Source organism: Mobula hypostoma, chromosome X1 (genome assembly GCF_963921235.1).
Source record: "Mobula hypostoma chromosome X1, sMobHyp1.1, whole genome shotgun sequence".
Classification (NCBI taxonomy): domain Eukaryota; kingdom Metazoa; phylum Chordata; class Chondrichthyes; order Myliobatiformes; family Myliobatidae; genus Mobula; species Mobula hypostoma.
The window spans coordinates 64,423,820-64,443,482 of NC_086128.1; the positions used below are offsets into that span (position 1 = coordinate 64,423,820).

At 51.5% G+C, this 19,663-nt stretch overlaps 2 protein-coding genes across 4 annotated transcripts in view; one reads left to right on the forward strand and one right to left on the reverse strand.

Moving 5' to 3' along the window:
• The window catches only part of LOC134340366 (sorting nexin-11-like), a 173,072-nt gene that overhangs the window by 45,015 nt on the left and 108,394 nt on the right, over positions 1-19,663 (reverse strand). The window lies entirely within an intron of this gene.
• The window catches only part of LOC134340365 (major centromere autoantigen B-like), a 35,291-nt gene that overhangs the window by 10,516 nt on the left and 5,112 nt on the right, over positions 1-19,663 (forward strand). The window contains exon 2 of one of the 2 annotated variants that reach the window (XM_063037528.1): positions 13,857-14,048. The exons of the other annotated variant lie outside the window; for it this stretch is intronic. Coding sequence (XP_062893598.1) covers positions 13,857-14,048 — 192 coding nt within the window. The remainder of the gene's footprint in view (positions 1-13,856; positions 14,049-19,663) is intronic. 2 annotated transcript variants of the gene reach the window in all.

Genomic DNA, 19,663 nt, shown 5'->3' on the forward strand with positions numbered 1-19,663 from the left:
CTGCTGGTGTGGGTCCTGAGGCTCCTGTACCTCCTTCCTGATGGTTGAGGGGTAATAACTGTTCCTGAACCTGCTGGTGTGGGTCCTGAGGCTCCTGTACCTCCTTCCTGATGGTTGAGGAGTAATAACTGTTCCCGAACCTGGTGGTGTGGGTCCTGAGGCTCCTGTACCTCCTTCCTGATGGTTGAGAGGTAATAACTGTTCTTGAACCTGGTGGTGTGGGTCCTGAGGCTCCTGTACCTCCTTCCTGATGGTTGAGGGGTAATAACTGTTCCTGAACCTGGTGGTGTGGGTCCTGAGGCTCCTGTACCTCCTTCCTGATGGTTGAGGGGGTAATAACTGTTCCTGAACCTGGTGGAGTCGGACCTGAGGCTCCTGTACCTCCTTCCTGATGGTTGGGAGGTGATAACTGTTCCTGAACCTGGTGGTGTAGGTCCTGAGGCTCCTGTACCTCCTTCCTGATGGTTGAGGGGGTAATAACTGTTCCTGAACCTGGTGGTGTGGGACCTGAGGCTCCTGTACCTCCTTCCTGATGTTTGAGGGGTAATAACTGTTCCTGAACCTGGTGGTGTGGGTCCTGGGGCTCCTGTACCTCCTTCCTGATGGTTGAGGGGTAATAACTGTTCCTGATCCTGGTGGTGTAGGACCTGAGGCCCCTGTACCTCCTTCCTGTTGGTTGGGGGTGATAACTATTCCTGAACCTGGTGGTGTGGGTCCTGAGGCTCCTGTACCTCCTTCCTGATGGTTGAGGGGGTAATAACTGTTCCTGAACCTGGTGGTGTGGGACCTGAGGCTCCCGTACCTCCTTCCTGATGTTTGAGGGGTAATAACTGTTCCTGAACCTGGTGGTGTGGGTCCTGGGGCTCCTGTACCTCCTTCCTGATGGTTGAGGGGTAATAACTGTTCCTGATCCTGGTGGTGTAGGATCTGAGGCCCCTGTACCTCCTTCCTGTTGGTTGAGGGGTGATAACTGTTCCTGAACCTGCTGGTGTGGGTCCTGAGGCTCCTGTACCTCCTTCCTGATGGTTGAGGGGGTAATAACTGTTCCTGAACCTGGTGGTGTGGGACCTGAGGCTCCTGTACCTCCTTCCTGATGTTTGAGGGGTAATAACTGTTCCTGAACCTGGTGGTGTGGGTCCTGGGGCTCCTGTACCTCCTTCCTGATGGTTGAGGGGTAATAACTGTTCCTGATCCTGGTGGTGTAGGACCTGAGGCCCCTGTACCTCCTTCCTGTTGGTTGGGGGTGATAACTATTCCTGAACCTGGTGGTGTGGGTCCTGAGGCTCCTGTACCTCCTTCCTGATGGTTGAGGGGGTAATAACTGTTCCTGAACCTGGTGGTGTGGGACCTGAGGCTCCCGTACCTCCTTCCTGATGTTTGAGGGGTAATAACTGTTCCTGAACCTGGTGGTGTGGGTCCTGGGGCTCCTGTACCTCCTTCCTGATGGTTGAGGGGTAATAACTGTTCCTGATCCTGGTGGTGTAGGATCTGAGGCCCCTGTACCTCCTTCCTGTTGGTTGAGGGGTGATAACTGTTCCTGAACCTGCTGGTGTGGGTCCTGAGGCTCCTGTACCTCCTTCCTGATGGTTGAGGGGTAATAACTGTTCCTGAACCTGGTGGTGTGGGTCCTGGGGCTCCTGTACCTCCTTCCTGATGGTTGGGAGGTGATAACTGTTCCTGAACCTGCTGGTGTAGGTCCTGAGGCTCCTGTACCTCCTTCCTGATGGTTGAGGGGGTAATAACTGTTCCTGAACCTGGTGGTGTGGGACCTGAGGCTCCTGTACCTCCTTCCTGATGTTTGAGGGGTAATAACTGTTCCTGAACCTGGTGGTGTGGGTCCTGGGGCTCCTGTACCTCCTTCCTGATGGTTGAGGGGTAATAACTGTTCCTGATCCTGGTGGTGTAGGACCTGAGGCCCCTGTACCTCCTTCCTGTAGGTTGGGGGTGATAACTATTCCTGAACCTGGTGGTGTGGGTCCTGAGGCTCCTGTACCTCCTTCCTGATGGTTGAGGGGGTAATAACTGTTCCTGAACCTGGTGGTGTGGGACCTGAGGCTCCCGTACCTCCTTCCTGATGTTTGAGGGGTAATAACTGTTCCTGAACCTGGTGGTGTGGGTCCTGGGGCTCCTGTACCTCCTTCCTGATGGTTGAGGGGTAATAACTGTTCCTGATCCTGGTGGTGTAGGATCTGAGGCCCCTGTACCTCCTTCCTGTTGGTTGAGGGGTGATAACTGTTCCTGAACCTGCTGGTGTGGGTCCTGAGGCTCCTGTACCTCCTTCCTGATGGTTGAGAGGTAATAACTGTTCTTGAACCTGGTGGTGTGGGTCCTGAGGCTCCTGTACCTCCTTCCTGATGGTTGAGGGGTAATAACTGTTCCTGAACCTGGTGGTGTGGGTCCTGAGGCCCCTGTACCTCCTTCCTGATGGTTGAGGGGGTAATAACTGTTCCTGAACCTGGTGGAGTCGGACCTGAGGCTCCTGTACCTCCTTCCTGATGGTTGGGAGGTGATAACTGTTCCTGAACCTGGTGGTGTGGGTCCTGAGGCTCCTGTACCTCCTTCCTGATGTTTGAGGGGTGATAACTGTTCCTGAACCTGGTGGAGTCGGACCTGAGGCTCCTGTACCTCCTTCCTGATGGTTGGGAGGTGATAACTGTTCCTGATCCTGGTGGTGTAGGACCTGAGGCCCCTGTACCTCCTTCCTGTTGGTTGAGGGGTGATAACTGTTCCTGAACCTGGTGGTGTGGGTCCTGAGGCTCCTGTACCTCCTTCCTGATGTTTGAGGGGTAATAACTGTTCCTGAACCTGGTGGTGTGGGTCCTGGGGCTCCTGTACCTCCTTCCTGATGGTTGAGGGGTAATAACTGTTCCTGAACCTGGTGGTGTGGGTCCTGAGGCTCCTGTACCTCCTTCCTGATGGTTCAGGGCTAAAAATTGTTCCTGAACCTGCTGGTGTGGGTCCTGAGGCTCCTGTACCTCCTTCCTGATGGTTGAGAGGTAATAACTGTTCTTGAACCTGGTGGTGTGGGTCCTGAGGCTCCTGTACCTCCTTCCTGATGGTTGAGGGGTAATAACTGTTCCTGAACCTAGTGGTGTGGGTCCTGAGGCTCCTGTACCTCCTTCCTGATGGTTGAGGGGTAATAACTGTTCCTGAACCTAGTGGTGTGGGTCCTGAGGCTCCTGTACCTCCTTCCTGATGGTTGAGGGGTAATAACTGCTCCTGAACCTGGTGGTGTGGGTCCTGAGGCTCCTGTACCTCCTTCCTGATGGTTCAGGGCTAAAAATTGTTCCTGAACCTGGTGGTGTGGGTCCTGAGGCTCCTGTACCTCCTTCCTGATGGTTGAGAGGTAATAACTGTTCCTGAACCTGGTGGTGTGGGTCCTGAGGCTCCTGTACCTCCTTCCTGATGGTTGAGGGGTAATAACTGTTCCTGAACCTGGTGGTGTGGGTCCTGAGGCCCCTGTACCTCCTTCCTGATGGTTGAGGGGGTAATAACTGTTCCTGAACCTGGTGGAGTCGGACCTGAGGCTCCTGTACCTCCTTCCTGATGGTTGGGAGGTGATAACTGTTCCTGAACCTGGTGGTGTGGGTCCTGAGGCTCCTGTACCTCCTTCCTGATGGTTGAGGGGGTAATAACTGTTCCTGAACCTGGTGGTGTGGGACCTGAGGCTCCTGTACCTCCTTCCTGATGTTTGAGGGGTAATAACTGTTCCTGAACCTGGTGGTGTTGTTCCTGGGGCTCCTGTACCTCCTTCCTGATGGTTGAGGGGTAATAACTGTTCCTGATCCTGGTGGTGTAGGACCTGAGGCCCCTGTACCTCCTTCCTGTTGGTTGAGGGGTGATAACTGTTCCTGAACCTGGTGGTGTGGGTCCTGAGGCTCCTGTACCTCCTTCCTGATGTTTGAGGGGTAATAACTGTTCCTGAACCTGGTGGTGTGGGTCCTGGGGCTCCTGTACCTCCTTCCTGATGGTTGAGGGGTAATAACTGTTCCTGAACCTGGTGGTGTGGGTCCTGAGGCTCCTGTACCTCCTTCCTGATGGTTCAGGGCTAAAAATTGTTCCTGAACCTGCTGGTGTGGGTCCTGAGGCTCCTGTACCTCCTTCCTGATGGTTGAGAGGTAATAACTGTTCTTGAACCTGGTGGTGTGGGTCCTGAGGCTCCTGTACCTCCTTCCTGATGGTTGAGGGGTAATAACTGTTCCTGAACCTAGTGGTGTGGGTCCTGAGGCTCCTGTACCTCCTTCCTGATGGTTGAGGGGTAATAACTGTTCCTGAACCTAGTGGTGTGGGTCCTGAGGCTCCTGTACCTCCTTCCTGATGGTTGAGGGGTAATAACTGCTCCTGAACCTGGTGGTGTGGGTCCTGAGGCTCCTGTAGCTCCTTCCTGATGGTTCAGGGCTAAAAATTGTTCCTGAACCTGGTGGTGTGGGTCCTGAGGCTCCTGTACCTCCTTCCTGATGGTTGAGGGGTAATAACTGTTCCTGAACCTGGTGGTGTGGGTCCTGAGGCTCCTGTACCTCCTTCCTGATGGTTGAGGGGGTAATAACTGTTCCTGAATCTGGTGTTGTTTGGGTCCTGAGGCTCCTGTACCTCCTTCCTGATGGTTCAGGGGTAAAAATTGTCCCTGAACCTGGTGGCGTAGGTCCTGAGGCTCCTGTACCTCCTTCCTGATGGTTGAGGGGGTAATAACTGTTCCTGAACCTGGTGGTATGGGTCCTGAGGCTCCTGTACCTCCTTCCTGATGGTTGAGGGGTAATAACTGTTCCTGAACCTGGTGGAGTCAGACCTGAGGCTCCTGTACCTCCTACCCGATGGCAAGAGATTGGCCTGGATGGTGGGTGCTGCAGAATGTGTGGGCAATGCACGTGACTTATTCACTTTAAAAATCGAGAGCGGGAATGATTGCGGATGGAGGGAGAACGTGTTGGGAGGAGCAGGGCGAGGGGCGGGAGGCCGTGAGGGATCCGATTGAAGTATATAAAGTGTTGAACATCCGAGGTAGTAGAGTTCCTTAGAGTTACTTTGAGATACGACACAGTGACGAAAGCAAAGGTCGAACTTGAAGCTGGGGAAAAGTAAATACCGGGTGGATTACAGGAGGACTTTCTCACGCAGGGGATGACAAACAGCCAGACCGATCAGGCAGGCTTACAAATCAGGACGGGACGACACGTAGGCTGTGCAGACTACCAAACAGTTAGTGTAGCATTTTCATGATGAAATGTTTCCCAATAGATTTTTTTTTTAAAAAGCACCCTCTGGTGAAACGTTTCCTTTGGTGTTTCCCAACTGATTTCTGTAATCGCGCTACGCACAGGAGGAACTCAGCAGGCCCAGGCAGTGTCTTGGAAAAGAGCAAGATCACAAGACCATAAGATATAGGAGCAGAAGTGGGCCATTCAGCCCATCGAGTCTGCTCCGCCATTTGTGGGTTGATCCAATTCTTCCAGTCAACCTCATTCCCCTGCCTTCACCCCATGCCCTTTGATGCTCTGGCTAATCAAGAACCTATCTATCTCTGCACTAAATGCACCCAATGACTTGGCCTCCACAGCCACTCGTGGCAACAAATTCCACAGACTCACCATCCTCTGACTAAAGTAATTTCTCCGCATCTCTGTTCTAAATGGACGTCCTTCAATCCTGAAGTCGTGCCCTCTTGTCCTAGACTCCCCTACCATGGGAAATAACTTTGCCATATCTAATCTGTTCAGAATCAGAATCAGGTTCATTATCACCGGATGTGACATGAAATTTGTTAACTTAGCAGCAGCAGTTCAATGCAATACATAATCTAGCAGAGAAAAAAATAATATTTTTCTTTAAATGCTGTTTCTGCAGTTATTTATTGAGATGCAACAAGGAGTAGACGCTTCTGGCCTCTCAAACCGCACCGCCCAATAATTCCTGCCCCCCCCCCCGATTTAACCCCAACCTAATGACGGGACAATTTACAACGAGACCGATTAATCCGCCGACCGGTCTTTCGACTGTGGGAGGAAACCGGGTCGCGGGGAGAACGTACAAACTCCTTACAGGCGGCAAGAGGGAACTAAATCCTGATCGTTGATTCCAGAATAGCACCACACTAGACGTTATGCTGTTGAGGCCTCCGCTGGCCTCGGTCGACCATGGATACTGCGTCCCAGCTGTCTAGATACGCAAGCCAGGGCAGTACAACACGGAGAGCAAGCTGTTGCCCTTGTAGCAAGCTCCCCCTCTCCAATGCAAAGGAACAGCGGGGACCGACACCAGGAGTTGCCGGTCAGCGTTGAACTCAACGTAGGGACTCCTGCTCCGGATTTTTCCCTTGGGGTTCACTCCTGAAACCTTCTCCGTGAGTGAGTGTAGCCGCAAGGCAGTGGGAGGTTTGAGATCAGAGTTTTCCTTCTCCTAGATCAGCTGCCAACCGCGGCTGACGAGCCCCATCTGCCCGGAGCGACTGGTTTTAAGGTGCCTGTAACCCACCTTTGCCCCTTCTCCTGTCAGTAGAAACGGTTCCGCCGGGCTTAGTAGCTAAACCACACGTGAAGACCGGGAGCTGGACTTGGTTGTCAGAGGCTATTTGAGGTGCACGACATTGGGAGCATTTAATAGGTAGTGGGAGCTCGTCTCCATTACCTTCTCCAGCTATGACAACCACACATAAAATTATCCAATTTTCCCACAAAATTTGCCGGCTTCTGTCCCAATCAGACCACATGGTGACGCGCCTCGGACTCCATCAAACCCCTGCACCGTGAATTACGTGACAGGAGACGCCAACGAACAGAGATCGTAACAGTTGTCATGATAACGACAAGAGATCCCGATGAAGGGGTCTCGGCCCGAAACACTTCGACTGTTCATTCCTCGCCGTTAGATGCTGCCTGGCCTGCTGAGTTCCTCCAGCATTTTGTGTGTGTGTGTGTGTGTGTGTGTGCGTGTGTGTGTTTTACTCTGGGTTTCCAGCGCCTGCAAAGTCTCTTGTATTTAGGACAAGAACTTCCAATTGCAGAGAGGAAACGCACAAATCTTAAGGTCACTTGATCATTAGACGTAGGTGCAGAATCAGGCCATTCAGCCCATCGAGTCTGCTCCGTCATTCCATCATGGCTGATTCATTATCTCCCCACCCCTCCCAATCCCTTTCTCCTGCCTTCGACTCCTGCCTTATGTGCGGGCACGTGGCCAAGTGGTTAAGACATTGGACTAGTGATCTGAAGGTCGTGAGTTCGAGCCCCAGCCGAGGGGACGTGTTGTGTCCTTGAGCAAGGCACTTAACCACACATTGCTCTGCGACGACACCGGTGCCAAGCTGTATGGGTCCTAATGCCCTTCCCTTGGACAACATCGGTGTCGTGGAGAGGGGAGACTTGCAGCATGGGCAACTGCTGGTCTTCCACACAACCTTGCCCAGGCCTGCGCCCTGGAGAGTGAAGACTTTCCAGGCGCAGATCCATGGTCTCGCAAGACTAACGGATGCCTTCGATTCCCTCATGAATTAAGGAGCGACCAACCTCCACTTTAAATGCACCCAATGCTATCTCTGGCAATGAATTCCGCAGATTCACCATCCCCAGGCGAAAGAAATCCCTCCTCCTCTCCATTCTATAGGGGCGCCCTTCCATTCTCAGGCTGTGCTCCCTGGTCCTGGACTCTCCCAAGACAGGAAACAACATCTCCACGTTCACTCAATCTAGGCTCAGGGTTCCCGACCTTTTTTTTTAACCCACCGACCCCGACCGTTAAACCTAGGGGTTGGGACCCCCCGCCATCTAGGTCTTTCAATATTCGGTAGGTTTCAATGTGATTCGACTGCACCCCCCCAATAAGCCCCCGTGTGTCCAGACTCCATCAAACACTCCTCAAACGTTAACCCTTTTACTCCCAGGATCATTCTTGTGAACCTCCTCCGGAACCCTCTCCAAAGACCGGGGCCCGGAACAGCCCACAGCCTTGGTGCCATCCGCAAGCTAGCCGACACGGCTGGCCACATCACCGCGGATAGCAGGCCCAGTGCGGAATCTGTGGCCCACCAGCAGCCATTCAGCCAGCCCGACCGTCCACTGCCACTTCCTAGTTTTTCCCCACAAAGTCAATTCGCGTTCGGTACTCGAGATAGTTTAACGTCTGGAGGAGGTGGAAATAATGCCTGTACACAAGGCGACTCTGACAGGAAATGATAAAGTAGTGGTGGTTGGGGCTGTGTGTGGAGGGCTGGGTTATAGACAATAGACAATAGGTGCAGGAGTAGGCCATTCGGCCCTTCGAGCCAGCACCGCCATTCACTGTGATCATGGCTGATCATCCACAATCAGTGTCCAGTTCCTGCCTTCTCCCCATAACCTTTGATTCCGCTATCTTTAAGAGCTCTATCTATCTCTTTCTTGAAAGCATCCAGAGACTTGGCCTCCACAGCCTTCTGGGGCAGAGCATTCCATATATCCACCACTCTCTGGGTGAAAAAGTTTTTCCTCAACTCCGTTCTAAATGGCCTACCCCTTATTCTCAAACTGTGGCCTCTGGTTCTGGACTCACCCAACATCGGGAACATGCTTCCTGCCTCCAGCGTGTCCAGTCCCTTAATAATCTTATATGTTTCAATCAGATCCCCTCTCATCCTTCTAAATTCCAGAGTTTTCCAAGCCCAGTCGCTCCAATCTTTCAACATATGACAGTCCCGCCATCCCGGGAATTAACCCCGTGAACCAACGCCGCACTCCCTCAATAGCAAGGATGTCCTTCCTCAAATTTGGAGACCAAAACTGCACACAGTACTCCAGATGTGGTCTCACCAGGGCCCTGTGCAACTGCAGAAGGACCTCTTTGCTCCGAGACTCAATTCCCATTGTTATGAAGGCCAGCAAGCCATCAGCTATCTTCACTGTCTAATGGCATGCTGGTGTTATGGGTTAGTGGTGAGGTGTTGATCGGCCTCACTGCTTGGGAGAGAGTCACTGTTTTTGAGTCTGGTGGTCCTGGAGTGGATGCTATGTAGCCTCCTCCCTGATGGGAGTGGGATAGACAGTCCGTCAGCAGGGTGGGTGGGGTCCTTCGTGGCGTTAGCGGCCCCCTCCCCGTAAACACGCCTTGGCCGTCTCAGGTCTGCCCGTGCTCGCGACCTCACCGCTCTACCCGCAAGACGGGCAGCCTGCCCCAGTGTGCTGCGGAGAAGGAACCTCGACGCGGCCACGGGAGGAGGAGGCGGAGGAAGACTCCCATGACCAGGCTGCAGAGCGCACGGGGCCGGAGGAGCGGGACCCCCCCCACCGTGCCTTCGCAGGCAAGTCTCGTGAATCCCCCGATAACCCAACAGCCAGCGGGGTGCTCTGGGGTAACGTGAGTACAGCAGGGATCGATTCAAACAAGAGCCAGGCTTCAGTTCTTCGCATAAACTGTAAACCGCAGGCGGGGAAGGGAAGTTAGAAGCAGCAAATTTATTATCAAAATACACACGTCACCAAATGCAGTCCTGAGATTCACTAACTTGTGTTAAAAGTCGTGCACTAAAAGTGCCTGTGATGTGCTATATTCTGTCTGGGTAGCCCCCAAACTGATGGCAGGAATATCGATTTCTCCTTCCAGTTCCCTACCCCTTGCCTTCTTCTTCTAATCCTTACCCTGACCTCCTCGCCTGTCTATCACCTCACCCCTGGGTCCCTCTCTCCCACCGTCCGCACTCCTCTCCGATCGGATTCCTCCCTCTCAAGCCCTTTACTTCTCCCACCCAGCTGGTTTCACCTATCACCTTCCACCTCTCCTCTACCCTCTTCCCCAACCCCACCTTTTATTCTGGCATCTTCCCCCTTAACCCCCAGTCCAGATGGAGGGTCTCGGCCCAAAACGTCAACTGTTTACTCCTCTCCATAGACGCTGCCTGACCTGCTGAGTTCCTCCAGCGTTTTGTGTGTGTGTGTGTGTGTGTGTGTGTGTGTGTGTGTGTGTTTTTTGCTCTGGATTTCCAGCATCAGCAAAATCTCTTGTGTTTAAGAACAGGAAACGCTGGAAACACTCAGCAGGTCGGGCAGAGTCTGAGTAGAGAGAAACGGGGGTAAGGTTAGGCCATGGGCCCTGCCCCTGCTGCCTGAAACGTTTTGACTGCGTTTCCCATATTTTCTGCCTTTTATCTCAGTTCTTGAGGCTAAATGCTGAGATGCAATTTGTGCTATCACGGTGTCCACATCAATTCCAGGTCTGTGTGGCATATAAGAACAGAGAGAGACATCGAGACCCTCAAGCCTGCACCACCAACCACTATGACAAGGGTTGACGTTGACCTTGCAACACAAAACATTACAACACAGTACAAACCCCTCTGGTCTCCTTTTAACCTACTCCGATCGAACCCGTCCCTCCTACATCGCCCCTTCATTGTTCTATCACGCATCTTAACCCTGTTTACGTTTGTGGTCCCGTATTCCTTCATAGCCATCTGCAAACAAACAAATTCTCAGTCCATTTTGCCCACCGCCTACAGCATTTTTGGGAAGACCATGAGACACAGGAGCAGAATTAGGCCGATCAGACATCCACTCAACTCCGCCATTCCATCATGATGATTTATTGTCCCTCTCAACCCCCATTCTACTGCCTTCTCCCCGTAGCCTGACACCCTGACTAATCCAAGAGCCTGTCGGCCAACGTTTTGAATAACTCAATGACCGGGCCTGCACAGCCGTCTGAGGCAATGAATTCCACACACCCACCACCCTCTGGCTAAAGAAATTCCTCCTCATCTCTGTTCAAAAGGTCTGTCCTTCCATTCTGAGGCTGGGTCCTCTGGTTCTAGTCTTCCTCCACCATAGGAAACATCCTCTCCACATCCACTCTATCTGCGCCCTCTGGTCCTAGACTCCCCCACTATAGGAAACATCCTCTCCACATCCACTGTATCTGTGTCCTCTGGTCCGAGACTCCCCCACGATAGGAAACATCCTCTCCACATCCACTCTATCTGTACCCTCTGGTCCTAGACCCCCCACTATAGGAAACATCCTCTCCACATCCACTTTATCTGTGCCCTCTGGTCCTAGACTCCCCAACTATAGGAAACATCCTCTCCACATCCACTCTATCTGTGTCCTCTGGTCCTAGACTCCCCCACTATAGGAAACATCCTCTCCACATCCACTCTATCTGTGTCCTCTGGTCCTAGGCTCCCCCCCTGTAGGGAAACATCCTCTCCACATCCACTCTATCTGTGTCCTCTGGTCCTAGACTCCCCCACTATAGGAAACATCCTCTCCACATCCACTCTATCTGTGTCCTCTGGTCCTAGGCTCCCCCCCCTGTAGGGAAACATCCTCTCCACATCCACTCTATCTGTGTCCTGTGGTCCTAGACTCCCCCCACTATAGGAAACATCCTCTCCACATCCACTCTATCTGTGCCCTCTGGTCCTAGACTCCCCCACTATAGGAAACATCCTCTCCACATCCACTCTATCTGTGCCCTCTGGTCCTAGACTCCCCCACTATAGGAAACATCCTCTCCACATCCACTCTATCTGTGCCCTCTGGTCCTAGACTCCCCCACTATAGGAAACATCCTCTCCACATCCACTCTATCTGTGTCCTCTGGTCCTAGACTCCCCCACTATAGGAAACATCCTCTCCCCATCCACTCTATCGGTGCCCTTTGGTCCTAGACTCCCCCACTGTAGGAAACATCTTCTCCACATCCACTCTATCTGTGCCCTCTGGTCCTAGACTCCCCCACTATAGGAAACATCCTCTCCCCATCCACTCTATCGGTGCCCTTTGGTCCTAGACTCCCCCACTGTAGGAAACATCTTCTCCACATCCACTCTATCTGTGCCCTCTGGTCCTAGACTCCCCCACTATAGGAAACATCCTCTCCATATCCACTCTATATGTGCCCTCTGGTCCTAGACTCCCCCACTGTAGGGAAACATCCTCTCCACATCCACTCTATCTGTGCCCTCTGGTCGTAGACTCCTCTACTATAGGAAACATCCTCTCCACATCCACTCTATCTGTGTCCTCTGGTCCTAGACTCCCCCACTATAGGAAACATCCTCTCCACATCCACTCTATCTGTGCCCTCTGGTCCTAGACTCCCCCACTATAGGAAACATCCTCTCCACATCCACTCTATCTGTGTCCTCTGGTCCTAGACTCCCCCCCCTGTAGGGAAACATCCTCTCCACATCCACTCTATCTGTGTCCCCTGGTCCTAGACTCCCCCCACTATAGGAAACATCCTCTCCACATCCACTCTATCTGTGTCCTCTGGTCCGAGACTCTCCCACCACCGGAAACATCCTCTCCACATCCACTCTATCTGTGTCCTCTGGTCCGAGACTCTCCCACCACCGGAAACATCCTCTCCACGTCCACTCTATCTGTGTCCCCTGGTCCTAGACTCCCCCACTATAGGAAACATCCTCTCCACATCCACTCTATCTGTGTCCTCTGGTCCGAGACTCTCCCACCACCGGAAACATCCTCTCCACGTCCACTCTATCTGTGTCCTCTGGTCCGAGACTCTCCCACCACCGGAAACATCCTCTCCACGTCCACACCATCTAGGCCTTTCAATATTCAATCCCTCCCCATCCCTTCGAAACTCTAGCCAGCACAGGCCCAGAGCCATCGAACGCACCCCATTCATTAACCCTTTCATTCCCGGGATCACTCTCGTGCCCCGGATTACCCACTCCCCTTTATGAGAACAAGTGTGTCCTGATATTACCCCGAGCAGGCTTTGAAGTCCAAACTAAATTTATTATCAAAGTACCTACATGTCACCATATACTGCCCTGAGATTCGTGTTTTTCTTTGCTCTCTTTTTGCACTACTTGTTTAATTTATTTTTTTTAAATATATATTTCTTATTGCAATTGATAGTTTTTTTCTATCATTATTATTATGTATTGCAATGTACTGCTGTGGCAAAACAACCAATTTCACAACATAGGCCGGTGGTGTTTAAACCTGATTCTGTTTTTCTTGCCGTCACTCACAGCAGAGTTGAGGAACAGAAATACAATAGACCCAGTGTGAAAACAGACACAGAGTCTGACAACTAACTACCGTGCAAAAGACCGACTCTGCAAATACAGGAGAAAAACTATAAATCAATAAAAAAAAACCCTGAAAACAGAAAAAAAGGCTTCAGTGTTCAGTAGAGGAGGGATGTGATTGCTATGGAGAGGGTGCAGAGGAGACGTTGCCTGGATTGGGGAGCGTGCCTTATGAGAACAGGTTGAGTGAACTCGGCCTTTTCTCCTTGGAGCGACGGAGGATGAGAGGTGACCTGATAGAGGGGTAGAAGATGATGAGAGGCATTGATCGTGTGGATAGTCAGAGGCTTTTCCCCAGGGCTGAAATGGCTAGCACGAGGGGGCACAGTTTTAAGGTGCTTGGAAGTAGGTACAGAGGAGATGTCAGGGGTAAGTTTTTCCACACAGAGAGTGATGGGTGCGTGGAATGCACTGCCAGCAACGGTACAATAGGATCTCTTAAGAGTCTCTTAGTCTGGTACATGGAGCTTCAAAAAATAGAGGGCTATGCGGTAGGGTAATTCTGGGCAGTTTCTAGAGTAGGTTACACGGTTGACACGACATTGTGAGCCAAAGGGCCTGTAATATGCTGTAGATTTCTATGTTCTATAAATAGATAGATAGATGAATTAACAATATTAAATAGATGGATAAACCGAAAGAAACTGAGAAGGTGAATTGTAGAATGCCTGACATTGAGAACACGGGATATTAAGGAGCTTGGCCTCAACGTTAACTAATGCTCTGTTGTTTCAGCGACGAAGTCTTGCTCAGGCCATAGCTCGGCCAGGCTGGCTGAGACGCTGCACCCGTGATAGGCTTGCTAACCAGGGGCATTTCCTCGTTCCAGGTGGCGCCCAGTTCCCTTCGACGCCCGGCCTCCCACGGGGCCAGTGGCGAGCAGCAGGGGCCGGGTCGTCCAACAGCTCCTCTGACGAGACTCCAGCCGGACAGCCGGCCGCAGACACACAGTGCAGGCCAAAGCGGGTTAAGAAGGAGGGGTTGCCCCCGCAGTCAGGCCCCGGCTGTCCGTCTTACACAGGTGGGTGGTGATTTGTAACTACCTCGATGTACTTAATGCAGGCACACCCGCTGCAGGAAACATCCTCTCCACATCCACTCTATCTGTGTCCTCTGGTCCTAGACTCCCCCACTATAGGAAACATCCTCTCCACATTCACTCTATCTGTGTCCTCTGGTCCTAGACTCCCCGACTATAGGAAACATCCTCTCCACATCCACTCTATCTGTGTCCTCTGGTCCTATACTCCCCCACTACAGGAAACATCCTCTCCACATCCACTCTGTGTCCTCTGGTCCTAGACGCTCCCACTATAGGAAACATCCTCTCCACATCCACTCTATCTGTGCCCTCTGGTCCTAGACTCCCCCACTATAGGAAACATCCTCTCCACATCCACTCTATCTGTGTCCGGTCCTAGACTCCCCAACTATAGGAAACATCCTCTCCACATCCACTCTATCTGCGTCCTCTGGTCCTAGACTCCCCCCACTATAGGAAACATCCTCTCCACATCCACTCTGTCTAGGCTTTCCTTCCCACTCAACCCACAAGTTAACCTTTAGCGAATCCTGCACGAGGACTCCCAAGTCCCTTTGCACCTCTGGTTTATGAATTTTCTCCCTTGTCAACACCTTTATTCCTTCTCACAACATTCATGACCATACACTTCCCTGCATCCACATCCACTCTATCTGTACCCTCTGGTCCTAGACTCCCCCACTATAGGAAACATCCTCTCCACATCCACTCTATCTGTGTCCTCTGGTCCTAGACTCCCCAACTATAGGAAACATCCTCTCCACATCCACTCTATCTGTGCCCTCTGGTCCTAGACTCCCCCACTATAGGAAACATCCTCTCCACATCCACTCTATCTGTGTCCTCTGGTCCTAGACTCCCCCCACTATAGGAAACATCCTCTCCACATCCACTCTATCTGTGCCCTCTGATCCTAGACTCCCCCACTATAGGAAACATCCTCTCCACATCCACTCTATCAGTGTCCTCTGGTCCTAGACTCCCCCACCATGGGAAACATCCTCTCCACCTCCACTCTATCTGTGTCCTCTGGTCCTAGACTCCCCCACTATGGGAAACATCCTCTCCACATCCACTCTATCTGTGTCCTCAGGTCCTAGACTCCCCCACTATAGGAAACATCCTCTCCACATCCACTCTATCTGTGTCCTCTGGTCCGAGACTCCCCACTATAGGGAACATCCTCTCCACATCCACTCTATCTGTGTCCTCTGGTCCTAGACTCCCCCACTATAGGAAACATCCTCTCCACATCCACTCTATCTGTGTCCTCTGGTCCTAGACTCCCCCACTATAGGGAACATCCTCTCCACATCCACTCTATCTGTGTCCTCTGGTCCTAGACTCCCCCACTATAGGAAACATCCTCTCCACATCCACTCTATCTGTGCCCTCTGGTCCTAGACTCCCCCACTATAGGAAACATCCTCTCCACATCCACTCTATCTGTACCCTCTGGTCCTAGACTCCCCCCACTATAGGAAACATTCTCTCCACATCCACTCTATCTGTGTCCTCTGGTCCTAGACTCCCCCACTATAGGAAACATCCTCTCCACATCCACTCTATCTGTACCCTCTGGTCCTAGACTCCCGCACTATAGGGAACATCCTCTCCACATCCACTCTATCTGTGTCCTCTGGTCCTAGACTCCCCCACTATAGGAAACATCCTCTCCACATCCACTCTATCTGTGCCCTCTGGTCCTAGACTCCCCCACTATAGGAAACATCCTCTCCACATCCACTCTATCTGTGTCCTCTGGTCCTAGACTCGCCCCACTATAGGAAACATCCTCTCCACATCCACTCTATCTGTGTCCTCTGGTCCTAGACTCCCCCCCCATATAGGAAACATCCTCTCCACATCCACTCTATCTGTGTCCTCTGGTCCTAGACTCCCCCATTGTAGGAAACATCCTCTCCACATCCACTCTATCTGTGTCTTCTGGTCCTAGACTCCCCCCACTATAGGAAACATCCTCTCCACATCCACTCTATCTGTGTCCTCTGGTCCTAGACTCCCCCACTATAGGAAACATCCTCTCCACATCCACTCTATCTGTGTCCTCTGGTCCTAGACTCCCCCCACTATAGGAAACATCCTCTCCACATCCACTCTATCTGTGTCCTCTGGTCCTAGACTCCCCCACCATGGGAAACATCCTCTCCACATCCACTCTATCTGTGTCCTCTGGTCCTAGACTCCCTCACTATAGGAAACACCCTCTCCACATCCACTCTATCTGTGTCCTCTGGTCCTAGACTCCCCCACTATAGGAAACATCCTCTCCACATCCACTCTATCTGTGCCCTCTGGTCCTAGACTCCCCCACCATGGGAAACATCCTCTCCACATCCACTCTATCTGTGCCCTCTGGTCCGAGACTCCCCCACTGTAGGAAACATCCTCTCCACGTCCACTCTATCCGCATCCTCAGCACTGTCTGCCCCTCCACCTATCTTCGCATCGTCTGCAAACTTGGCCACAGAGCCATCAATTCCGTCATCTACATCACTGACATATAATGTGAAAAGTAGCAGTCGTAATACTGACCCCTGTGGAACACCACTAGTCACTGGCACCCAATCAGAAAAGGCCCCTTTTATTCCCACTCTTTGTCTCTTACCGATTAGTCAATTTTCTATCCATGCTAGTACCTTTCCTGTAATACCACAGGCTTACCATCTTGTTAAGCACTTTAACCATTAGTTAACCCAAGTAAACAACATCCACTGACACTCTGCTACCGGGCTGATATTTCCTCAAAGAATTGCAACAGATTTGTCAGATTTCCTCTTCAGGAAAACATGCTGATTCTGACCTAATTCATCATGTGGCCCCAAGCACCCCAAAACTTCATCCTTGATAATGGACTCCAACATCTTCCCAACTGCTGATGTCAGGCTAACAGGCCTATAATCTCCTCCCTTCTCCCTCCCCTCCTTCAAGAGTGGAGTGACATTTGCAATTTTCCAGTCCTCCGTAACCACTCTGGAACCTGGAGAGGCTTGAAAGATCACTGCTAATGCCTCCACAATGTCTTCAGCTGCCTCTTTCAGAACCCTGGTGTGCAGTCCATCTGGTCCAGGTGACTTATCTACCTTCACACTTTTCAGCTTCCCAAGTACCTTCTCTTTAGTAATAGCAACGACACTCCCTTCTGCCCCCCGACACTCTTGAATTTCTGGCATACTTTTATTATCTTCCATAGTAAAGAATAACGCAAAATACGTAACAAGCTCGCCTGATATTTCCTTGTCCCCCATTACTACCTCTCCAGCATCATTTTCCAGCAGTCCAATACCTTCCCTCGCCTCTCTTTTACACTTTATATATCTTTATCTGAACTTTATAAAACTCGGGTTTGTCCATATTTGGAGCATTGCGAACATTTCTGGTCACCTCACTACAAGAAGGATGTTGAGGCTTTGGAGAGGGTGCAGAAGAGGTTCACCAGGATGTTACCTGGTTTAGAGGGCGTGTGCTATCACAAGAGGCTGGATAAACTTGGGTTGTTTTCTCTGGAGCGCCAGAGGCTGAGGGGGGCTTTGATAGAAGTTTATAAGATTATGAGAGGCATAGATAGAGTGGACAGGGGTGTATCTGTTTCCCAGGGTTGAAATATCTAATGCAATAGACAATAGGTGCAGGAGTAGGCCATTCAGCCCCTCGAGCCAGCACCGCCATTCACTGTGATCATAGCTGATCATCCACAATCAGTACCCTTTTCCTGCCTTCTCCCTGTATCCCTTCACTCTGCTATCTTTAAGAGCTCTGTCGAACTCTTTTTTGAAAGAATCCAGAGAATTGGCCTCCACTGCCTTCTGAGGCAGAGTATTCCACAGATCCACAACCCTCTGTGTGAAAAAGTTTTTCCTCAACTCCGTTCTAAATTGTCTACCCCTTATTCGTAAACCGTGGCCTCTTGTTCTGGACTCACCCAACATCGGGAGCATGTTTCCTGCCTCTAACCTGTCCAATACCCCAGAGGGCATGCATTGAAGGTGAGAGGGGATAGGATTAAGGTGGGATGTGAGGGGTCAGTTTTCACTCAGAGACTGGTGGATGCCTGGACTGTGCTGCTTGGGATGGTGGTAGAGGCAAATACGTTAGAGGCTTTTAAGAGACGTTCGGATAGGCACACGGATGTGAGGGAGATGGAGGGATACGGACATGGTGTAGGTAGGAGGGATTAGTGTTTGGGTGTTTTTGATTTGCTTTTTAGCCGGGTCAGTACAGCACTGTGGGCCGAATGGCCTGTTCTTGTGCTGTACTCTTCTATGTTCTACATCTGAAAAAGCTTTCACTGTCCTCTTCAATATTACTGGCTAGCTTACCTTCATTATTTCCTCTCTTCCCCCCTTATATCCATAAGTTGGTTTTTAAAAACTTCCCAGTCCCCTAACTCCCACTAATTTTTGCTGCATTCTGTCTTCCTTGACCTCCTTTATCAGCCGCGGTTGGCTCGTCGTCCATTTCGAACACCTCCTCATCTCAGGGAGGTATCTATCCTGCACCTTCCGAGTTGCCCCCGGAAACTGCAGCCATTGCCGTTCTGCCAGTAGCCCACAGCATACACATCGTACTGTGATTTACAGATTTTTATTATGTATTGCCATGTACTTCCGCCGCAAAACAACAAATTTCACGATATTAAGCCTGAATTCGATTCTTTTGCACATTTGTTCACAGCACTGAAGGAGAGCAGGGGGCCTCTGTCGACTCCCTGAAACGTATTCAACATCCCTCTGATCTCCCTGTACCCCGTTCTCGCTCAAACGCCCGTCGACACCCCTCCAACCTCCCGCTGTCCGCCCACAACAGCTAACGAACCCAACAGCCTCGTAAGGCAGCGGTCAGACCGCACCTGGGAGTACTGCGATGCAGCTTTGGGCTCCTTATCCAAGAAAGGACATGCTGGCATTGGGGAGGGGGGGCGGTCCGAGAGGAGATTCACGAGAATGATCCCGGGATTGGTAGGGTTAACAGATGAGGAGCGTTTGGTGGCTCTGGGCCCGTACTCGCTGGAGTTTATGAGGAGCAGAGGGGGGATCTCATTGAAACCTATTGAATAATGAAAGGCCTAGATCGAGTGGATGTGGAGAGGATGTTCCCTATAGTGGGGGAGTCTAGGACCAGAGGACACAGATAGAGTGGATGTGGAGAGGATGTTTCCTATAGTGAGGGAGTCTAGGACCAGAGGACACAGATACAGTGGATGTGGAGAGGATGTTCCCTATAGTGGGGGAGTCTAGGACCAGAGGGCACAGATAGAGTGGATATGGAGAGGATGTTTCCTATAGTGGGGGAGTCTAGGACCAGAGGGCACAGATAGAGTGGATGTGGAGAGGATGTTTCCTATAGTGGGGGAGTCTTGGACCAGAGGACACAGATAGAGTGGATGTGGAGAGGATGTTTCCTATAATGGGGGAGTCTAGGACCAGAGGACACAGATAGAGTGGATGTGGAGAGGATGTTCCCTATAGTGGGGGGAGTCTAGGACCAGAGGGCACAGATAGAGTGGATGTGGAGAGGATGTTCCCTATAGTGGGGGGAGTCTAGGACCAGAGGACACAGATAGAGTGGATGTG